Raw genomic sequence first — 24342 nt, forward strand, 5'->3', positions numbered from 1 at the left:
CTTGCCAAACACTGAAAACTCAAAAAATGATTATCATTTTCCGGATTTCCAAACGCACCCTTACATTAGAATATAAATATAACACACACATATATATACACATGAATCCATCTAATAATGCATACCCAGCATATATGAGATTAAATATAGATAATAAATAGGTCTACTAAGCAGTAACTCCAGTAAGCATAACCCATTGGGCTATGAAGGTGTGTTGTTACTGATACTGATACCAGCGGGATCCTGATCAAAGAAAATTATGATTTGAAGTTAACAATCAGGGAAGTATATGTATGCCAGATTTTGGGTGAGGATTGTCTCTGCCAAAACCATGAGAAAATAAGTTTGACAACAAATTAAAGACCTCTCTCTATACCAACAGAAAATAGTAGTATTGCCCGCACGGCTGACCTCACTGATTCAATAGACAATATTTTGGAGGGAAGAGACCAAAGTTCAAAATTCGGCAGCAGCAGTGTGAAATTATGTCCAAAGTAAGCAAACCTCTTGTGCGCACCGACATTTGACCCCGTTTGCTGAACTATTAAGTTACCGTGATTTACATCCTCCCAAATGCTCTGTCGGGCCGGGATGTGGAGGGTCTTTGGGGTTGGGGATTCAACCTTTAGGGAGGAAGAAAATAGTAGTATTGATTCAAAAAAGAATAATTTAAGCATTACAAAGATGTTGAAGCATGTTGTGATTTTGCTCTCAAGCATTATCCAATCCAATGCATCTAGTCTAGTCTAGTGTAGGAGAACAACACAAAGTATTGCTGCTATATATATATAGACTATAGAGTATATATCACACCCTAATAACTGAATTTCCTCAAATGGCCAGTCAGTATACTTCTGTTTTCCTATCTGCTTTAACCATTGTATCATAGAGTTGTAACAAACAGAATCTGGCACTATAAAGATCGCGAGGCATGTTGTGATTTTGCTCGCTCTCTCAACACAGCACCTACGATGGCGGCCTGTTCAAGACATTCGGCCCTGTGCAATGCATCTAGAAGGATAACACAAGTTTTGGTATATATATTACAACCTCTTAATCGAGTTTCCTCAAATAGCTGGTATGCTTCGGTTGCCCTATTTGCAACGCTTAACCCTTCCATCATAGTGTTGTAACAAGCAGAATCTGGCATACCACCATTAGCCTTATATTTTTGAAAGAGTTTATCGGCCTCTGCTACATTTCCTGCCTTTGCAAGACCGGATATCATGGTGGTGTAGGTGATCATGTTTGGCTTTAGGCCTTCTTTCTGCATCTCTTGCCAAAAGACGAAGGCTTTATTGAACTTCCGAACCCTGCACAGGCCGTTTATGAGAATGCTGTAAGTAATGGTGTCAGGACGGCACTTCAAGTCCTTCATTGACTTGAAGCAAACAAGAGCCTCGTCTATTTCTTCTGCCTTCACTAGGGCATCAAGCAGGCAATTCCAAGTCTGTACATTTGGTGTCAATCCTTTTTGCATCAATTCTTCCATAATTAGATATGCCTCGTCTATTCTACCGACTTTTCCAAACCCATCTACTAGACTACTATATACCACCACATTCAACTCCACACCTTTAGATTTAGCTTCTTCGAAAAGCATGTAAGCTTCATCGAGTCTGTCAATCTTGGCAAGCCCATCGATTACTGAACCATATGTTACTACTGTTGGTTCTACACCTTTTACCTTCATTTCCTCCAGAAGCTGGTAAGCTTTATTAACTTTTCCTGATTTACAGAAGCCATCTATGACAATATTATAAGCTTGTGTATCCAAAACATATCCATGTTCCTTCATTGCATAGAATAGCTCATATGTCTCGTGGGCAAATCCTGCTTTAGTGAGGCCATGAATTAGTATAGAATAGCTACGCACATCAGGTGTGAATCCCCAAGTCCTGATTCCCTCAAAAAGTGCTCTACCTCTATCTGTTTCACCTGCTTTGAAGACACAATCCATGTAGGTATTAAGGAGGGAGAGGTCAGGAGAAACCCCCTTATGAACCATTTCCTTGTAAATTTTGTGCCCATCTGCCTTTCGCCCAGATTTGAAGAAGTTCTTGATTAGAGATGTATAGAGAATAGCACTAGGAATCCGGTCAGAATCTAGCATTTGTTCATAGAGTCTGTATGCATCGTCTACCCTTCCATGCCTGCCCAGCCCATCAATTAGAGAACAAAATGTAACTTCATCTGGCATGCAAACTTTGTGATCCATTTCTTCAAATATTGAACAAGCTATATCGAGTTTGTTTATCTTGCACAGACGATCAACCATTATATTAACAGTCAATATATTAGGAAACAAACCGGCTACTTGCATGTCATTACGAAGCTGTAAAGCATCTTCAAGTTTCCCTGCTTTGCATAGCATGTCTATGAGAATATTATATGTAGACAGATTTGGTGCTGCATCTTTTTTCATCTCCTGAAAGACCCGTAATGCCTCGTCTACCTTTCTCTTCCTCCCAAGGCAAGTAAGGATACTATTATATGCAATCACACTGGGTACTGAACCCTTTAGCCTTTGCCTCTCAAGCAAATTGTACGCTTCATCAAACTTACCAGCACAGCCATAACCCATGATCATTGTATTGTATGCATATGCACAAGGAACTGTCCTATTGAGCTCCATCTGCTCGAATAGCCCCACAGCTTCATGTAGTCTATTAGCTTTACAGAGAACACCAATCATACTAGTATATGTCACATCATCAGGCATGATATTAAGGGCCTTCAATTCATTAAAGAATTTCCAAGCCATATCAACCTTACCTGCCTTACCAAAGCAGTCAATGCAAACATTGTAGAGGACAATATCTGCATCAAAAGAGTTGCTTTTCATCTCATCCAACAAGGAAAGAGCTGCATCTACTCGACCATCCCTTGCGAATGCTCGAATTACTGTTGTGAATAAATGGACATTTACTTCATACCCTAATTCCTGCATCTGGTGAAAGAGGGTCAACATAAGATCTGGTTCATGAACTTCAGATAAGGAACCTATTAAAGTTGTATATGCTGAGAAAGCTGGACGGAACTTAAACTTCCTCATAGTTTGAATTAGATCAAATGCTTCTTTGAGTTTTCGCCTCTTGACACAAGCTGTAACCAATTCAATGCAAGTGCTACTAGAAGGACCAAATCCAGCAATACTCATTTCTTCAAATATTTGTTCCAAATATTCAAAATTTTTGCTCCTTGCCATTGCCATGAGAAGTGAATTATATGCTTCTGGGCAATGAGTTTGGCTAGTTTTCCTCTCCACCCAACGAAAATAGTCAATTGCAATTTTTGCATCTTTAAGCTTTCGTAAGACTCTAATTACAACCTCAGTATCATGCTCTTCGCCATTATCAGATAGAGCATTCTCCAAGGAAGGTTTCCATGGACCACTTTCCAAAATCTTGCAAATACTATCTACTCCTTGTCTAACAATGTCCAACTTACTTGAGCATTCTTGGTTCTTCTGATTCACAATATCTGCTCCTTCCCCTAACCCCTCAAATTTGCTTGAACGTTCTAGGGTCCTCCGCTGCAGTTCAGAATTTCCTGTACTTGTTAACATGAACCTCTTGAAAGAAGCAAATATGACAGACCGTTTTGACTCGCAACGTGACAGTAACCCTACAGCAGGGAATAAATAGTAAACAACTCAAATTAAAGTTTAGTGAATAATGTCACAGGCAATTATAATACAAGAAATCCAACCATTCAAGAAGGAAGAAGTTCCCAACAAACATTCATGATATCACTATAATAGGCAATCACATTATCCTAAACATATAAGTAGACCATACAAAATAAATAAAATAAAAATATACCATAAACAATTAAACATAAGTCTAATAGATATTTTCCTACTGCAGCATTTGTTCATATGACTGAGTGAAATAATTGAGCTTAAGGATCATTTTCATTAGTTTTAGTAGGAAAAAAAAATGGAATTCAGCACTATCAGCAGAAAGCTTAAAGAACAGATTTTTCACTAAAAACAGCTTAAGGAATTAGGCATTATCAGCTGAAAAATGAACCAAATTAAGGTACAGAAAGCTTAAAGAACAGATTTTTAAACTTACCTCAAATAAATAACTAAAATTAGAATACTGGAAATTGAAACTAAATTTAACAATAACAACAACAAAAAACAAATTGTGCAAATTGCAACCCACATTCCACATACACTACACTGTATTCCATTTAACATTCTTATGGAAACCCAAAATTCTGCTTCAGAAACTGCATTACCCCAATCACCTTTCATGTTCCAAACATCAGTAATGCATAATAATTAAAATTCTAACCCAAAGGATAAAAGCAGGTATACAATAAGGAAAAAAGCAGGTCTACAATTTGCATCTGTATGACTGAAAAACAGTTGCATATGACTGAAAAAATACTCAGCATAATTCCAAAAAAATCAGAGCAGATCAAAACGACAAAAAAATCATTAAAAAATCAAGAAAAAATCTGCAGCTGCAAAGAAATCAAGAAAAAAAAAATTCAACAGAACACATTCAATCCAACTACTCATTATATCAAAACGACTAGACACATTCAAAAATCAAGAAAAATCTGAAACAAAATATCAGAACATATTCGATGATTCGAAAATAGAAAAAATCCAGCGAAAAAAATATATACACATATCAAACTATCAATACACATTCGATAATTATCAATACACATTTGATCCACCAAGTACAAAGTTAGTCAAAATATCCAACTGATGCTGCTAAAGTTATAGGTACCAGCTGAGAAATTTAAGGTTACTAACCAGCCATCTCCAAGGGTTGAAAGTATATGGATTGGGATATAGGCGCAGATCATAATTAACCTCTCTTGTATACACATATATTCTCCATCCTTTGGGAATCACGAAACCTGGAAAGATAGCATGACAGTTAAAAAAGGAACATCAATCATAGGAATGAAGCCAGGAAGGTTATGTTTTTAGTTGTGAAAAAGTTAAGGCAGCTTTATTTATAATGAAATGACTATACAGAATGAGATCCTTCCCTACCATCTATTGTCCCAAACTACAAATAGAATAATTCACTTGGGAAGCAGATGGGGGGTCAAGAATGGGATATGTCTAGACTGGAATGGAAGCTGTTCCATGTGGATAGTGTATATGAGAGGGTCCATTATGGTATGATAATCTCTAATTAATACATTTCCTATATATCCTATCAGTCTATCACTACACGAGATTTCCATTATATAAAGAAACTATGGGCCTGCTCTTAATATATAATCTGAAAAGTGCATAGTGGTAAACTGGTAATGTGCAGAAATTATGTTGTTCTGGATACATACCATTGAGTTCAATATCTCTAGTTGTTTTCCTGAGGATCCCATTTACAATTGTTGCTAGCCTTGAAGTTTCAAAGATCAACTGCATTATTAGAATCATTCTGCATTCAATTTCATTCCCTACATTTTTTTTTTTTATCTTATTGGACATGTTTAATAAAACCATTTTTGACACTTAAAGCATGTGTGAATCTCATTGATTTGTAGTCACAGTAGCCAATAGGATCATTTGGTCCTTTCCTTTCTCTAATTCCACGTCACTCAAAATGAGGTTCTGCAATTGGAACCTCAAACTGAGGTTCTGCAATTGGAACCTTAAACTGAGGTTCTAATTGTACCGAATTTGACGCTTTATGGATTTAATCTAAAAATCAAGTATCTAATGCACAAAAGAGAGCGATGAACAAGAAACAACTATCAATTATCCATAACAAAAGAGAAATGAGACAACATTCATCAAAATAAATAAATAAATAAATATAGGTTTAGATAATTACTTTTGGGCTTATTTTTGAGAGTCCGTGTTGAGTTTTGGAATTTCCCGAGATGCAAGGTTCGTCGGAGAATGTAGGCTCGCCGGAGTGCTATTCGCTTCTCTCTGCTGTACGGAAAGGAGACTGCTGGCTGCCGAAGCTGAGAGGCGAAGCGGAAGGGATATTACGCCAAGGGGGAAAAGAGGGAAAACTGGAAGAGTACTGCAGTGTCTACTAAACAATAGTGCAAAGTGAGGGGGTAAAAATTCATTTTAAATTTCAATTAAATCCAAACAGTAACCAATAACTGATGTTTAAGTTGTAACAGAGTCAATAGCACTTAAAAAAAAAAAAAAAAAAAGTTTGTGCTTAAAGTTCTCAATTTATATTTTCTATTCTAATTTAATTTAACAAATCTAATAACAACCAATAAGGTTCAAATGAAGGCAACTCCAACAAAGTTAGTTAGACCGTTGATTTGGTAATCATAAGGTCTATGGCCCTTTCATTAGTTTTAGTCATTTAAGTTGTGTAACGTAAAAATAAAGTCGTCCTTTTAGACTAACAAAGCAAATTGAATCCAAAAATCTCCAATTACGTATGTTTCTCTACTGAAATTAAAATACTCAATTTTTTCAAAGAACCCTAAGTCGCGGATTGAATCCTAAAAACGAACAAGAAAAACAAAATTGTTGAAGGCATCGACTTGTTTCTGTCAAAGAAGAGGTCTACAGTTCAAGTTAATGAGTTCTACACAACGAAGTTCTAAAGGTAAGTGAATGACCCAATTACTAAATGTGAAGTAATATATTCTGTATTTGTATTTATGTGTTTGTGAAATTGTGCATATGAGGATCTATTGATATGCTTGATGTTACAAAATGAGTAGGATTAAATTTTTCTAAAACATATTCATGTGCTTGATGTTGATTAAATTTGCACTCTTTTGTGTTCGACTTTAACTATATGTAGATGGGGAAATTAATATGGTTTGTACTATTTTGGTTAAAGGTTTGTATAGGTATAATGCATAGGAACCATTTGTTTGTGTTTTCATTTTGTTTTTTGAATAAAAAGTAGTATTGAGATGTTTGTTTTAGTGAAAAGTAGTAATAATTTTTATTTATTTTTTATGTAAAAAGTGTGATGTGTGTATGTAATTTAAAACTAGTAGTGACTTTATAATGGGGTTTACATGTGTGTTGTATTGTTTATAAAACAAAAGTATGAAAAAAAAATAAGGGCATTGTTTTGCCATGACTCCATGAGGACCACTTAGTCATAGAGATGTCAAATGGGCCAACCCTCTGGGTTTTGGACTAGCCCTACAGGGTTGGTGGACTTGTTGGTTTGGACTAAATGATTTTTTATTCTTTTTTTTTTTAGTTAAGTTGGCCCTAATCCTAAACGGGTTGTTGGGCTAATCCAACGGGCTAAATCACTAAACAAAATTTTTATTACAAATAGAGTAGGTTCATAACTATATATATATATATATATATATATATATATATATATATATATATATATATATATATATATATATAATCGCTCAGGTGCGAATGCTTTGCCCAGGCGCGAAATAGGAATGGATTCTGTCCGTCCACGTGTTTAGATCTAATGGATGAGAAACAATGATTTTTTTTAAAAGGCGCGGTGGTATTTTCGTAAATAATTGAACATCGAAGTGCAAGTAAAATGTATTACAAGTGCATGTAAAATGTATTATAGGTGCAAGTAAAAATTTACACTGAGTATCAATACTAAATGCACCTATAGTTATAAGTAGTTGCACATATAGTTCTAAGTAGTTGCACACATAGTTATAAGTAGTTGCACCTAGGTGCATGAATGTTTGTGGGTGATTTTCAGGGGTATTACTACCGGCTGAACTCAGATCAATGAATGTTAACAAGGCAAAATTACATGCACTTATAGGTGAAAGTAGGTGCACCTATAATTATAAGTAGTTGCACCTATAGTTATAAATAGTTGCACATATAGTTATAAGCACACCCAAGGGCATGAATGTCTGTGGGAAGTGAATGCTAACAAAGCAAAATTACATGCATTTATAGGTGAAAGTAGGTGCACTTGTAAGTGATTTTACTTGCACTTCGATGTTCAATTATTTACAAAAATGCCACTGCATTTTTTTAAGTTATTAGATATGGACACGTGTCACGCGCTGATTCATTCGCATATTTCTTCCTGAGCACTTATTCACACCTGAGTGCATCCCTAAGAGTTCTACTAAGTAGACTTCCAAAAGTCTACTCCCTCATCTATACTTCCTGAGGTGGTAAATAAGGATTGGTTATTTTCATCATGTGGGTCCACTGAAAAATGTCTACATCAAAAGCATGTGAGAGGGAGTACAAGTTGAGAGTTTAAAATGGGAGTACACCAAGTATTTTTCTAAATTTAATTGAAAGTAAAAGTGATGAGGATTTAGATGAGTCAGGAAATGATGGTGAATTGGAATATGATGGTGAGTCTAATGAAGCAGCATTAAATGACAAAGTTTGAGAGATATGTCGATCCAATTGCCGAGTTTGATGGGATAGAAGATGATGAATGGTGATGCAGCTGGTTTAACACTCCAATGTGATGTAAGAAATATTTGTTAATACTTAAGCGTCAAAAAGTGAAGTATTTCGTTCAAAAAGGGAACAAATTAAGTTTAAACTCAAAATGGAGCAGTTGAAGTATAAGCCAAGAATAGAGAACCGGCGTTGCATATTGAAGCTTAAAATTTGAGCAGTAGTTGATATTGGAGTAAAGGTTTGAAAGGGAAGGTTACAAAAGAGTTAAGTTTGAAGCCAAGATTACAAAGTTGTTTAAGTTTAGAGCTACCGTTTTCACATGAGTTTAAGTTGGAGCAAAGGTTTGCAAATAAGCTTAAGTTGGAGTAATGATCAGGGCGGGCAAGGGATGAGAGAGACCATCGGAACAATACCCAGCAGAAATAACAATAAAAATAAAATCATGCAGCAGAAGATTCCAAACTCTAAATGGATCATAGAAATGTATATATTGCGCAAGGATACCAGCAAATGTTACACTAATTGCGATTTAGTATGCATTTTTACAACAACAAAACTGCGAACTAAGCTTGACAAAACTTCAATTTGCTCTTCATCTATTTAGGCCTTTCTACAAGAGCACATCTAAGGAGAACTTGCAAGTTGATAGACCGGGTAGTGGGCGACGATCCAGGCCGCATTACCATCTTTCTACAGACAAAGTCGAGCATCTGTACAGTCTTGTCAAAACAAAACCTGTACCATGTAACATTATCATGCTACAAGTCAGCATTCCTACCAGAATGAAAAAAGGGGATTTGAACCCAAACCAAATACCTGGAAAGGCCTCAAAGTGTACACGTGGTAAAACAAAGGGTGCGTGCAGATTGTTAAACTACAGCCATGGTTGTGACAATGACACAGTAGAGGTAGAAGCCTTCAGCCCTTGTTTACCATGAATGGCAGATTTTAGCACATTATATTGCTGGTTCACAGAATCAAAAAGCATATTGGAGTACGCCACCTTAGCCTGCAGGGATGAATTCTTAGTCTTTAGTTAAAATCAGTGGATTCTGACATAGACATACTTATGGTTAATCACATTATAAATTAACACAAGTCACAAACAGATTGAGTGAGTTCAGAGGAACATATATAAGAATGTCTACAATATTGAAATTTTTTTTCTTGATGCCAATCATAGAAATAAATAATTCACACATGAACCTATATTATATGCTAATTGTTTATATGGGGACTAACTTATTTTAATTATATATGTTAATCATTATATAATTATTATGTTAATTTTCAAAGAGACATCCAGGCCAAGAAGAATTATCAGAACCCTACTCATGCGCAAAATGAGTTGTAAATGGATTATTATCCTTATACTATTAAAAGAAACCTAGGTATTACATTTATACAATTCAACAGCGACTAATTTATTTTGATATTATCAGCTTTCACACACTATTTTATGATTAACATGCTAAATTTGCAGGGAGAACTGCTGGTCAAGAAATAATGATCACGACACTTCTCATGTTCAGAAATGCATTATTATAAGCTAATAATAAACAAATATGGAGTAAAAATTGAGAAATTTGAGCTGAAATGAAAAGTCAACGTCTAAAGATGACCTAAAGAATCAAGAGCAAAGATGGCAAATTATACCATGAGCTCTGAATTGTTTAATCACCAATTTTGTGCATAAAATTCACTTCACCAAATTCAAAATGCCAAATTTTGATGGATCTGATTATTACTTCTGCTCCATTTGACTTGAGACTCTAATGAACATAACTTAGACAAATTTGACAAATCTTTTCACAGGGCAGATAGTATATACCCACAAGTCCTATATTCCATTACCAATTTACTGCCTCCTGACTTGAATTGACCAACAGAATCATTGTGATACTTCACATGAAAATGGAAGGCTAATTGTTATCTAACCGGAAACATACTAACCTCCTCAGGGTCTTCAGAAGCAGCAGTAAGTACATGGAAATCAACTTTTGGGCCCACAGATAATCCAGCCCCATGAAAGGATATAACCCTTCTCTCTCCAATTTCTTTCTCAACCTGTAATACATTGTACAACTGAGAAATGAACATGTAAATCATCACAGTACATACCAGAAGGAAAACAAACCTGGGCCGGGGGAGGCATAATGTTGTAACATAGTAGTGCTAATGGATATATATGCCCAGGAAAAGCAGCATGTTCTACAAGCCTTCTCATATTGTCCACTGAGAAAGGATCAAATGGTGCCTGAATGCAAGAGTGGGAAGAGGCATTTAATCAAACAATTAATGCAATTTGAAAAAGATAACTACTACCTTCAATAAGCTAAATAGTTTTATAGTGAACTGTGAATATACACAATCAATTACTTGTGGTCAAACTTACAAACACACAAAGAATAGCCACGGGTATAGAATCAAGTTCAACAAAGGTGAAGTGCTAATAATTAGTTGGGAACTGAATTTCACCAGTGAAATAAGCAATGTGAAGAAAACCAAGAAGAATCATAAAATACCACATGCCTAACTCTTTCTTTCCCAAGAAAAAATAGTCATTCATCTTTAGTTCTCTCTAGGCTTAATGAACAATGCAGAGAGCTGATGCAGTAAAATGTTAATTTATCATGACAGTACAAACCAGATAAATGATTTTTACTATGAATTGTGAAGTAATCCACAATCTACTAAAAGCTACTTATAGATTAGAAGCTGAAAAGTATTGTGCAATGTAGAATCCACTTTGTCAAACATGTAAAATTTGAATTGTTTAGTCTATAATCTCAATATGGAGTTGACAACAATTTTAGTATTTACTTATCTTTGGAACATATGATCATCTTGCATTCTGCCACTATAAATTTCAAATATATCAACAACAATCTTTGTGATGTCACTTTCTCAACTACAAGAATATTGATCATAATACACTGAGTAGTTCATTGAGTGACTGAGACACAAGGAGACAAATTGGTGCTGATGAATTTAACATGAAATATGAAATTGAAAGTTGCAAACTATTGCCAACTCAATATTAGTTAATGAATGGCAATTTTTACTATTAGCAGCTAAGATGTGAGTATGTGACAATGGAACAAGTACAGTTATTGATGTGAAGTACAATCCCTACCATGCATCCTCTGTCGACATTAGAAAAGAAATCACAGTTAAATCCAGTGATGAAAAAGTAGGTTGGGCCAAGCTGCGCTGACACTACCTTGGTCCATGTTGGCCACTCTCATATTAGAATGTGGGTTGTGCCGGGCCACCCAACTTGAATATATTAAAAGTTTAAATTAATAATTTTGTTAAAATAGTTTATGTATATAAATTATAGGGAGTAATATATATCTTTAAAAATTATAATTAAAATCATAAAATTTTAGTTTTATTGCATATTTGTATAATTGACAAATGTCACAAACTGTATATTATCTGTACATTTATAAAGTTAAAAGTTATACTTCAGAGATTAAAACTTACTATTTTTATTTTTTTTTGAAAGGCTTACTAATTTTTAAAATACGACGTCAGGAATTAAAATTAATACAACTTGCAAGTTATAACAAATAAATTTAAACTACAAAATAAAGAACCTTGTAATTTATTGGCATAAGTGTGACTCTCTATAAGAGATCTCTAGATAAATTACCCTAGTATGTAGAAATAATGTAAACTATTACAAATTTCAGTTTCAAGACTTGAAAAAAAAAAAAAACAAAAAAAAAAAAACAAAAAAAAAAAAACAAACAAACAAACAAACAAAAGAAGGTAATCTGAGCCCAACTCAAACCCATATTAGATGGGCATGGGCAGCCATGTGGGCCAAGCCAACATTGCAATCCCCACTAAAATCCTTCAATGTGGCTGTAGTATACTAGTATCACTATAAAGTGACAACAAGAGTATGAATAATGTTTCCACATACCGGATACCATTCTTGCGTTATAGGGTCTGGCCGGTCTCTTCCACCACTTGCTGCAATCCATACTATTTTTGATCCACCCCTAGAGACGGAAAAAAAAAAAAAATCTCATATTCTTAAGTTTCTCTGCTAGATAAAGCAAGAAAAGAAAATTACTAAGTCAAATAAGAACAGAAGATAAATTAGAAGCTTTAGTTGAAGAGATAGTGTGTATAATGAACTCTTGAGGTCACAAGCAATTATTTCAAAATACCAACAAATCCATTGATTCAAAATATAGAATTTGTAAAATACTCATGTGTTAACATATGCTACTTTAAGCATGGAGTATGGTACAATATCATAATCATAAATATAGGAATAAATATAAAAATATAAAAATTCTATAAAGACAAGAATTGTCCATCTTTTCCATTCAAGGTTAAGATTGGATTTATAAACCAAGTGCGTTATTTTGAATGCAAAGAGTACATTACAACCAAAGCAATGCAAACATAGAACTTTCGCAAAATTACAAAAATTGCTCAATGGTATAATTGGAATACCTCAATCTCAAATCAATGAAAAATTCTCTAAAGCATGTTTATAACTATGTACAAGTAAACAAAACACAAACTTTAAATATAAAGTCAATATTGCCACTAGTTCAATAATACACACACACACACACATATTTACCTCATCTTCAGATAAATTCTGATTCATTCATATAGCATAGTACAATGTTCTCTTTCACATTTATTATTAAAAATATAATAATAATAATAATAACAACAACAACAATAACAATAAAGAGGGTATCTTTCCACACAGCGTCTAATTCTTAATGGAACATGATTAGGAGTAGTATGAGGGATTTCAAGGGAATTTCAGAACATCGATTCAATAAAGGAAATAGGAAAAAGGGTGGGGTGGGGGGATGAAATTGTGCAAACTGTGCAATTAAACATATGAACCTTCAGTAAATGGGTACTTGAAGGGTAAATAACTACATTTTAATAATACCTAAGATTTTCAGAAGAACACAAGCAAACAAAAATACTGGAATATCTGTACCTTAAAAGCACAGCTAGCTCTTTCAAACTTCTCGTGTTAGCTCTCTTTTTCATCTCAACAAGTTCAGGAACATCATACATATGCTTCTTTGAATACACACACAGGAGATTCCTAAACAACACAGATGAGCATCAATATCTTGATAATGGAAGGTATGAATATTTGCATATACAAAATTAAAGATGAAAAAGTGCACCTCCCCATGCTGAATGGTTTGCAAAGAGGATCAACTAGGACTCTATCTCCTGCCACACAAATCTGTAACACCACACATAGAAATTGATAAGTTAAGCAGTTTTAAAATTACTCTTGCAATGTGCTCAATTTATAAAAGATTATTATTACCATGTTCTCAGCAATATGTGGGTGTGTTGACTCCAGCAACAATGCAATAATCGCAGGATCTGCTTCAGTTTGATGATTAGAGATCAAAATAATGTTCTCACCCTGAACTCACGAGAAATAAACAGTAAGTAGGTCATTTGTTCGTGGGAAATAATATAAATGAAGTGATTAGGTCACACAAAGAACAAATGAAGTGAAGTATCAATAGCTGAAAAGATCCACTGATCTCACTAGTTTTATACACCAGTAGCTAATAAGATGTAGCATTAATTTAATAAGTTCATTTGGCAACCATAAGTCCTAGTCAAAACCTTATGAGGCAATATACTGAGAGAAATGCAATTTGATTAATACAGGGAAAATAAATGGTACACAGATAGGAACAAAATCCACCTTTTAAAGGAATGAAAAACAGATGAAGTTAGTGTAAGGTTCAGAAATTATTCACCTGTTGAAGCTTCTCTTCCATTTCGTTGAAAAGGGATATATTGCCAAGATAAGACCTCCTGGCACGTCAGTTAGAGAGGTCAGATATATCAATGATCTGTTGATAGAATCACATTGATAGCATTTCCAGGCCATTATGAAAAAGAAAACAAAATGAAGTCAAAGTCACTTTTCTGAACCACACTGAATAAATCCCTTCTGCATAGTAGCACCCAAATAACACCACAAGTAGGATTGTTTTGCACACTAGTCTCCCAACCACCAACCCCCCCCCCCCCCACCCCCCACCCCCACCCAACAAAAGTATAGGGTAATAACAAACAGCATAATTTTACCATTTCTCTTGGGCTTTACTTTCCTCTAATTTAACTTAACTTCAACCAATAATTCCGGACGTTTTGAGTCATTCACACATGTGATCTCTAATCCAAGGAACCTGGTACTTAAAGGACTAAAGAAGAAAATGTAGATGGCCAACGAGAGTGGGATGGATCATAATGCCATTTACTTAACTGATAAAACATAACAATTGGCATGATTAAGGTGGGTTTTTATTTAAGCTCACTTGAGATTTAGTTCAGAAAAACTTTAGAAAAAATCCTTACATACAGTATTCCAACTTATGGCCATCTTGTGAAAAAATAAATAAATAATAATACGGAGTAATAAAGGAAATCCATTTTAATTGAGGTCCAAATGGTGTTTGATTAATCACTCAGTTCACAGTATCTAATTATGTTTAAGAAAGAAATTAAGAACCCTTGAAAAAAACAGAACACCAAAAAAAAAAAAAAAAAAAAAAAAAAAAAAAAAAAAAAAAAAAAAGACTATGTACTACCTGAAGTCAATTAAAGGGCGGATATAATTTTGAACAAACATGTAGTAGTCAAATGGTTCTCGAATGGCTCGGTGATGAGGTGAGAATTCAAACGGATCCTGAAAGGTATTGTTAAACATAAAAGATAGAGTTAGTTCATAATGTCATACAAGCAGAGTTTGCTTATTGAGAAATATGATACTCAAAAGCTGCAGCAACATAACAAAACTAAAGCTGCAGAGTGGCTACCTTTACATCAAGGAAAATGCGGTCAAACGCAGCAGCCATGTTAGATAAGACAATTTCATCTGCTTTAGGATCTCCACTTTGATAAACCTAATAAAAATATAAAAATCTTAGTATTTGAGATATAAAAAAATCCATAAAAGTTTTTAGATAAGCATTCATAAAATGTTTACCACAATTGAAGTGTAACTCTTCAAACAATAGGGAATTTTTCCCAAAATGGAATATGAATAATCAAGATAGATACTGAGAAATTGAAATTATTATTATTTTAATAGGTATAGCCACAATATTTCATAAAGTTCTTAATACAAGCATAGCTGTATAGGACCAGCCATAATTAAAACACACTCAAAAATTAAAGGTAAAGAACTTCACAACAGCCACACCTGCCAAAACAGTCACTTTTACAAGCAACCATACATTGAAAAGGAACTCTAGTATCTTCCACATGCTTTTGCCACATCAATTTTTAATAATATAAAACCAGTAATATCAATTGGGAGAGAATTTTAAGTACAGAACAAAGAAAAATCATCTGTAACACTCGGAAAAAAAAAAAAAAAGGTATCTTCTCCAAGGAGCTATTTGGTAACAGTTTATTTCTCTTTTTTCTGTTTTTGTTTTCAAATTCCATGGAGTAGAAGAATAATGTTTGGTAATACTATTGTTTTTCATTTTATAAATAAATTTTCAAAACATTGGCCAGTTTTTAACACTAAAAAAGAGGTTGGTTTCCATTTTATTTTAGTTTTTAAGATTTAACACTATAAACCAATCTACAACCTCAACACAACTTGCCTAGGCACCCACATTATGCCACTCCTACCTACCCACACTCCAATCCCCCACTTACCTTATTCCACCTCTTTCGACAAACATCATATTTAGGGAATGCAATTATAGACTTATAGTAGGTTTTTTGTAGCCAAGATTGCAACCCGCACTATGTGGATTTGCAGATTTATTTATTTATTATAATTTTTTCTTGCCACAACCACTGCCAGCCAGCCACCATATTCTTAAATCCAGTGTGGAGGGGATGGGAGAGGTTTAGAAATGGGGTGGGGATAGTGCTCAAAATTTTCAAAATATGAAGAGAAGTAACAGTTGGTGAGTTGGGCCTCCTTCAAATGCGATGCAGGCAATACAAGCAAGATGCAATGCAATATGATATTGAAGTTGTATAGTACCTGGGTGCATTTGTTGTAGGGTAAGATAAATGAAGGTTAGGGTCAGTACCAGGCAAGTAATTTGCTATTCACATTCTGTCACTTTGACCACAGCCTATTCCCTATCCCACCTATCCGAACCCACGCAATCTCTTCAGAGTAACATCACATATACTGATATACTCTTCACTTTATCCTTTTTCCTATCTCCACTGCTCAACCACACCTATTCTAGTGTATTCCACCCCATTCTAGTATAATGCTACTCGCTAATTTGATCCACTTACCTATCCAACTTTTTATATAATCTCATAGTTGGCAATTCAACCATTCTTTTATAGGCAAACAAAAACATGTTTATTATATAGCTTATATTGAACAAAACGAAAACATTTCAAAACCAAAAACATGAACAAAGCAAAAACATTAACAAACAGCCCGTAAATTAAGATAATTGGACAATCAGAAAAGATGTTAGCTGCATGACATGATGACTATTAGGAAATATTAGGCATGCCAAATGGTAACTTTTAATTTTGTTTTAGTTGTCTCCCCTATGGAGTTTTAAGAAAAATTACAATAACATATACATCTATAAAAGTAAGAGACTTCATTAATGCCACTAGTTAATGACATAACTCCATAAGAATGTGGTATGACATCTAATTATTCAGTCTACACTATATGAAACCAAAGAACGTAAAATGCACCCAGAAAAAGTACATTACACTATGAGCAGAAGAAAATTAATTTACTGCATTTCGATAATTCTGATATAATTCCACCATCCTTTGAGCAACAGTCTGTGGAAGCCTTCCATCATCTGCTTCCTTTCGAACGCCAGAAAGTAAGTCTACATAAATGAATGCATTGCAAATGAGTATAATGAAAAAGAGCTTACACTTGAATTCAAGACTTTGAGCCACAAAACAAGACACAACATGCAGTCAGTAACCAAGTAATTAACTAGGCTATAGTAGCACCTTCTATTAAGTTATTATAAAATTAGCAATGAGTGATCTCTTTTAGTCCCAACATTGCTTTAGAATATCATATATCATTATAGAGAATAATAACTATCTGGAGAATCAATCAATCAATTATATATTTACAATCAATGGAAATCTAATGACTCTACAGAAACTACTTATCATGGGAAGATCTAGTATTCAACAATTCTTCTTTCTTTGTTTTAAATAATTGTCTATGATAATACTTGGAACAGAAGATTATTACTCTTGTGAGATCTTCAGAAAGCAGAGGGTTTTCATTTTCATTTGACAATTAGAGAGAATATATTCACCAAGGCACCAAGGGGAGTATGAGCATTAATCAATATTCAAAAAAGTTATTCATGAGAATGTATCAAATCACTAAATCAGAGAAAATAAGTGATGACTAATTCATGATATTATTTTGCTCACTGTCACTAATTCTAAAGAACTATTCAAATATAATTTCTCCCATGAATATTCAAAGCAAGTTTGGATTTTAAACATTTTCAATTTTGAAATTTATGGTTCAATTCACAAATAAAAGAGTCTAAGCACAGGACTTCCCAAGTCCTATTGCTGATGTTGATTAACAACTCTTTGTAAATGCATCAACATAGAATCAATAGGTGCAGTTGGTTAAGATGTGGAATAATTTTTTGGCAAGAATATTTGGTGAACCATATGGTAGAGTAAGATTACTTCACAAAAGTGTTGTCTATCTAAAAGAATTTCCCTCTTAAATGAATCAAGGTACATGCTAGGAGTTAGTACCTAAGCACATGTCTACTGTCTTACCTATCTAAAAATGAAGTAACTAATCATGTTCACAAGAGCTGTTGAAGAACCACACACAGTTTGACAAGTTTGGCTTCATGCATTTTTGTTAACAAACCAAGCCAAACATAAACACCATTTTAGGCTGCTTTGATTAAAACCCCAAATTTGAACAGGATTTGGTATGGTTGGAGTGTGTATAAAAGCTGTAGCAAACCATGCAGTGGAACAAGGTTAGCCCTGCTCATGCATGTTTGTTAAACAAACCAAGACAAACACAAACACCATTGTACACTTGTTTAATAAAAAATAAATAAAATTAAAATAAAAAACCAATATATACATAGGTAAAATACTTGGCTAAATCTAATCAAGGTTTAACTGTTAGTTAGTTAGTTACTTCACATGAAAATGGAACTTGGATAATGTATATGATTGTGTTGAGTCATAAGTTTTGTACGCTTTTGTGTATCGTGAATATTACAGACTAATAGTTAAATTTTTTTGTTCTAATAAGAGTTTATTCCACTATTGGCCACTTGAGTATAGTAACATTTCCATTTATAGTCCTCAACTTTAATTTACTCCAATTTCAGTCCTTCACTTTAAAAATTGTTCCCACTTTAACCAAACCTTGGAAGAGAAAACATATCATTTTCTATTATCTATGGACCCATTGTTATTCACACCCATTGTCCTGCTTGAGAGTTTGTCCTAAGTACACGTTACTTCCATGTTCTAAATGTAATTCAACAAATCATGACATGTAACTCACGAGAACATTCAATGATCAAGAACCTTTTCATTAATGACAAAGCTTGGGAAGAAAAAACACAACCTTCTTTGGTTGTTTGGGGACCTACATTGTTCTTCACGCCAACTATCTTATTCAAAAGTTTGTTCCAAGTACACGTTATTTCCATGCATGACATTGACAAGTCATGGAACGAAACCGACAAGGACATTCGCATCAATTAAATGGGTACTCATAACCAAGCCTACTCTGTTGTTACTGTTTATCTTTGCTTCATCACTCCAAGCCACCCTCTTCTACTCCCTCATTTTTTTCCATTTACCATGTATTAAATGCATACTATATCTTCAAACTTTCAGTTAATCGTTTTAAAAATAAATAAAAACAAGAAAAAAAGAAAGATAATATAATAGAATCATTTATCTACCTAAAATAATCAAGTATATCTTCAAAATTATGATCTACGATTCTAGTATATATTATTTGTCTTTTATTCTTTCCAACAAGGAAAGTTGGAAGAACTAAATCCACCGTTGGTCCCTAGACTACCGTAGAATTAGTCTTGAGTTAGAACTTGAAATCAGACAAACTATTAACATGCTCTTTGTTGAATGATTAACATATTCTTCTTTATTTCTTTCTTTCTATGATTTGAAACAATTTTTATCCAAATTGTTTGCGTGATTTGTCTCCTGCAATGGGAATGCAATTAAATGCCAATAGCAACATTATTAAACTACAACAGCAAGAATATAAAGTACTCCGTAGATCTCAAACAAGTAATGAAGAGCCCCATCAGAAAATCCTTTAAAGGATTTACAAGACAGTATCATATTGCAACAAAGAAACCATCAACATTTTCTGTTTTATTATTTAGATAAGTATACATGCATAGAAGAAGACTGATTGTTTATAGTTATATGACGGATAACATATTTTTACTATACACAGTTTCTTGATATTTTATGCTATAACAATAAAATATACATTAATACATATATCAAAGTACTCAGATATGGTATGTCATCGCTTTTAGTGATAACGATGACGCATTCAAGCATTATAAGAAAATGACATCTCAGTTAGTATATGCAGATACAGGCATACAACACACACAGACAATATCAAGTAAAACAGTTCAAAGATAACTGACCTTCTCCGGAACGAGCATCGAGGAAAGTGCGAAGCTCTTGGCTACCGGAAGGGGACACAGAAGAAGCAGCAGCAGCAGCCGCGGCGGTACTCGTAGCGTTCTTCTCCACGAGCATTTCCGCCATACTTCTCGCCTTCGAGGAGCAGAAAACCGCGAAGCGGCATCTGCGGCAGTGCTTCACGGCAATCGACTCGAACTTGGTGGTGGAACAAGAAGCCGTTGCCGGAGACGGAGAAGAAGATACATTTGAAATCTTCGGCACTGTAGCTGTAGAAGTGAAGAGTCTTGAAGAAGGAACTGAGAGGATCGCCATAGTTGTTCAGACAGAGGAAGTGGAGGACATTAGAAAGAGAGAGAGAGAGAGAGAGAGAGAGAGATGAACAGGGGAGAGAGGGAGCAGTAGGGGGGGCGAGAAGGGAGGGGGGTTGTTCTTATCTGTAGAGTGGCGCGTGGTTTGAGTCGCCCAAGGAATAAGGAAGAGTTGATGGGCTGAGAACAATGAGCCCGTGGTGGGTTGATTTGAGGACCAAATACATTCTCATACGTGTAAATGATTAGGCGGTTCCGCTTGGTGATGTGGACATAATTGTTGTCCATGTGGACCCTACTTTCTACCTTTTCTTTATCCTCTTCCGTTTTTTTTTATTTTTTTTTAGATTCGCGAGTAAATAAATTGAGTCAATATAATTTCAACATAATATAAAATTGTATACTTCTGTATCTAAGGAATTTAATTCAAACTCAAATACAATCTTACTATAGACATTGAAATAAGTTTTAAACTCTTGTGAGTTTCTCATCAACTAGACCAATTTTTTTCAATCTTTTTTTAAAAGTTTTTTTTTCTATAGGTTTCCATTTCTACACTTTTTTACAAAAAGAAAAAAATGCATAAAACATTTTTTTTGAAAGGACATAAAACATTTAAATTTTAGTATAATGATTATAAATGCCGGTTTAATATATATGTTTTGTAGATTAAAAACGATCAAAGATAGACAAGATTAAAAAAAAATCAAGCAAATTACAATTTACTTTACCAGACTCAATCTTAAGTCCTAACACATCTAAACTCAAAAGACATTTGATCATCTCTAGTAAGTGATCAATCACAACTCTTTCAGAAGCTAGCATCTACCCCAAAATGGTCAAATAATCAACACTATTATTACATTCTCTCAAAATATATAAAATACCACGCTACCAACGACATGCAATCAAGTAAAAAGTGATGGCTTTACCCATCTATCTTTCACACCTTCTCAAATAGTCTTCATTACTACTTTAAAATGTAACTCCACTATCACATTAATCTCTAATTTCATTAACATTCACTATTAAAAAACAACTAAATAATAGATTTTATATGAATACTTTCCTACATACCTAATCACATAGCATTTTTTTTTTATGTATTTTTGGTTTATCATAAAAAGAAAATCAAAATCATTTTGTAGTTTTCATACTACAAGGTACAATGAAAACTATGTGAAAAATGTAAAAATAAAATATTATAAATAAGTTCAATATACTAGAACATTACACACATACTTTCGACATGCTTTATTAAGTAATGAGATAGTAGCTCAAAAAGTCAGCAAAGTTCATGCAACATATCATAGGTAATATTTTGGTCCTATTTGGTGAAATAGTTAGTCTATCAATCAATTTTGACTTATTTAACCACTAAGGGAAAAAAAAAATTTAAAAAAAAAAACAAACTAGAAATAAATGTAAGTGCAAGTAAATAAAAATAAATTGGATTGTCTTCGAATGAACTCTTTATTTAAGGTAGCTACCATGATGTTAGAGTTAGTCACTCATCAATTAAACATCAACACAGTGTAGTGAAGAAACATGACTTTGATATTTCTATCCATTTACCTTACCCCAAAAGTAATGATCTAGTTTATGGTCATTAATTTTGAATATTCCTCTATGTGGATGTGTTATCTCAATGCCATATGGAAAGACTCACATAAGAATGAATAACCTAGATCATCTTGACTTGAACTTACCTGGAAACAACTTCAAACAATAATTATAAAATATAATTTCATCATCCTCCTCAAGATGGTTTGATAGCGTGGTCTCACTTCTCATTACCTAAAACGGGAAATGTTGTTGACATATATATACTCCACTATATAACCTATAACTTCATCATCCTTAATCTATCTGCAGTATTTGCTCAACATGTTATGTCAACATTCTTAATCCTTGATTGGAATGAGACTCGAACCTATGACATTTCATTTAGAAGGATCACAGCGATGTCATCAAACTAGGCCATAAGGTACTTGTCGTATCACTTACTTCTATATTTGCAAAATTTACAACTTTTGATTCTTTTACCTACAATTCCTTACCAATTTAAAAGGTCATTGATTGAACATGCATGTTATTCCTTTTTTCTTTATCACTGGAAAATATGTGTTTTGCCCTTAGCTTTTAGCATCATTATAGCAAGCTATCTAATTGACTTTTCAATTTATGAATTAAACACCCTTGGTTCCTCAATATTCTTTCTTGATATATATTTTTAAAGAAATTTCTACATCTTGAGAGTTACATGAATTTCGATAAAATTTCATCTAAATTGAACTTCTTTTCTTCTGATAATATTGTGATAACGATTGATGAAACCATGAAGGCTAATTATATCATCTTTATTACTAGTGCCTCCATCCCTAAAAGAATTTTAGGTGGTCTCCACATTTAGGTTTATAAGTATTGCTACTATAAGGATTATTATGCATGAGACTAACCTCCACCATTACATAATTAATCAACTTGCTCTATTAGCAATACTATATATATATATATATATATATATATATATATATATATATATATATATATATATATATATATATATATATGTCTCCACATTTAGGTTTATAAGTATTGCTACTATAAGGATTATTATGCATGAGACTAACCTCCACCATTACATAATTAATCAACTTGCTCTATTAGCAATACTATATATATATATATATATATATATATATATATATATATATATATATATCTTATATCATGTCATCATGACAATATGAGCTTGCATGATTCACATACATTAATCACAAAACATCATTACATTGAGAGGGTGTGTTGAGGAGTAATTATGTTGTCAATCTTTTTGCTCAATTTCTCTATTTGAGCTGCCAAGCTTGCCACTATATTTAACTCATAAACCTCTCTTTTGCTTACTTGACTTTTCTCTGTATATAGAACTTCATTGATATTTATTAAGGTTAATATCCTTAATTAGTGTTTAAACTAAAGTTATTATTTGACCTCAACGATTGCATTAATCAACTACCTAGCTAGTAATAGTGTTCAAACCCTTTTAGGGAGTTTGAACCTACATTCAGTTTGGCAAACTATGGTGAGGACACATTCTCAATAGCTCATTGTATCACTCCCATATGTCATACCATACAAACTCTTAGATCTATATGAGCAAATGATCAGATTTTACTCCAAAACTGTGTAGTCTTAATTAGTCAGTGTGTAGCGTTGCACCCATTAGTGCGTCTTTGGAGAAATTTTGGCTACAAAAAGAGTTAAAGCAATATGTCAAGCCAGTCCTTGTATAATCCTTAAGATGCATGGTTCCCGTTACCAAGGTGGCAACGACGGAAGCTTGGGATATACTGAAGGGCATTGAATGACCGCGGGGCAAGGGATTCAGAAAGTTGATTGTGCAAAATGATTCGGAAGTTCATCGATTGGATTGAAGATAGGAACAAGCCTAGAGGTCTCATGCATGCACAACATTATTGTTGAGAAATGCAGGATATGGAAGGAGAAAAACAGGGAAATCTCGTTTAATCATGTCTATAGGGAACAGAACGTGTGGTGGTGGACACCTTGCCTAAGCATACTCGGGCCTCCAACATCACATGGGTTGAGTGGGAGGAGCCTCCTCCCAACGTCAAAGAAGCGTTTTTATTTGATTTAAGTGCTTTACCATGCGAGAGAGATATCTCGGAGGGATGTCTTTTATAAGAGTTAATACCCAAAATGGTCTCTCGACTATGCCATAATTACCAATTTGGTCATCAACTACCATTCTTACCCAATTAAGTCCTCAACTATGTAACTTTTACTCAATTAAGTCCTCGACTATACAATTCTTACCCAATTTAGTCCTCAACTATACAATTCTTACCCAATTTAGTCCTCTGTATTAATTTGACTGTTTGTTGACTGTCAAAAATCGGGATAAAATTATAAGTTTACAAGATTTCTCATTCCTCTCCATTTAGCAGCGCCAAATCATGCAGCAATACACTCCGATCAGATTTC

The 24342-nt window shown here is 33.9% G+C and overlaps 2 protein-coding genes across 5 annotated transcripts; both read right to left on the bottom strand.

Annotated features, from left to right (window-relative positions):
* Positions 1-624: 624 nt before the first annotated feature.
* LOC109185339 (pentatricopeptide repeat-containing protein At3g06920) lies at positions 625-5994 on the bottom strand. 2 transcript variants are annotated; one of them, XM_019335315.1, is made up of 3 exons: positions 5814-5994; positions 4778-4884; positions 625-3627 (listed from the first exon to the last, which is right to left on the bottom strand). In XM_019335315.1, exons 2-3 carry the CDS (start codon positions 4782-4784, stop codon positions 914-916), a joined length of 2721 nt encoding a protein of 906 aa, XP_019190860.1. In that variant the 5' UTR covers positions 4785-4884; positions 5814-5994; the 3' UTR covers positions 625-913. The 2 variants fall into 2 exon arrangements, with proteins under 2 accessions (XP_019190860.1, XP_019190861.1); XM_019335316.1 differs by lacking the exon at positions 5814-5994 and adding an exon at positions 5320-5402.
* A 2806-nt stretch (positions 5995-8800) lies between these two features.
* On the bottom strand, positions 8801-20530 carry LOC109185340 (glycerol-3-phosphate acyltransferase, chloroplastic-like). 3 transcript variants are annotated; one of them, XR_002054969.1, is made up of 13 exons: positions 20026-20530; positions 17105-17202; positions 15181-15267; positions 14953-15050; positions 14116-14173; positions 13668-13769; positions 13519-13580; positions 13323-13433; positions 12270-12348; positions 10473-10592; positions 10289-10402; positions 9152-9344; positions 8801-9045 (listed from the first exon to the last, which is right to left on the bottom strand). XR_002054969.1 is itself a non-coding variant. In XM_019335317.1 (12 exons), exons 1-12 carry the CDS (start codon positions 20336-20338, stop codon positions 9210-9212), a joined length of 1377 nt encoding a protein of 458 aa, XP_019190862.1. In that variant the 5' UTR covers positions 20339-20530; the 3' UTR covers positions 8801-9209. The 3 variants fall into 3 exon arrangements, 1 of the variants encoding a protein (XP_019190862.1); XR_002054968.1 differs by having other exon boundaries at positions 8801-9070; XM_019335317.1 differs by having other exon boundaries at positions 8801-9344.
* Positions 20531-24342: the final 3812 nt, after the last annotated feature.

This window comes from Ipomoea nil, unplaced genomic scaffold (genome assembly GCF_001879475.1).
Source record: "Ipomoea nil cultivar Tokyo-kokei standard unplaced genomic scaffold, Asagao_1.1 scaffold1317, whole genome shotgun sequence".
In the NCBI taxonomy this organism is placed as follows: Eukaryota; Viridiplantae; Streptophyta; class Magnoliopsida; order Solanales; family Convolvulaceae; genus Ipomoea; species Ipomoea nil.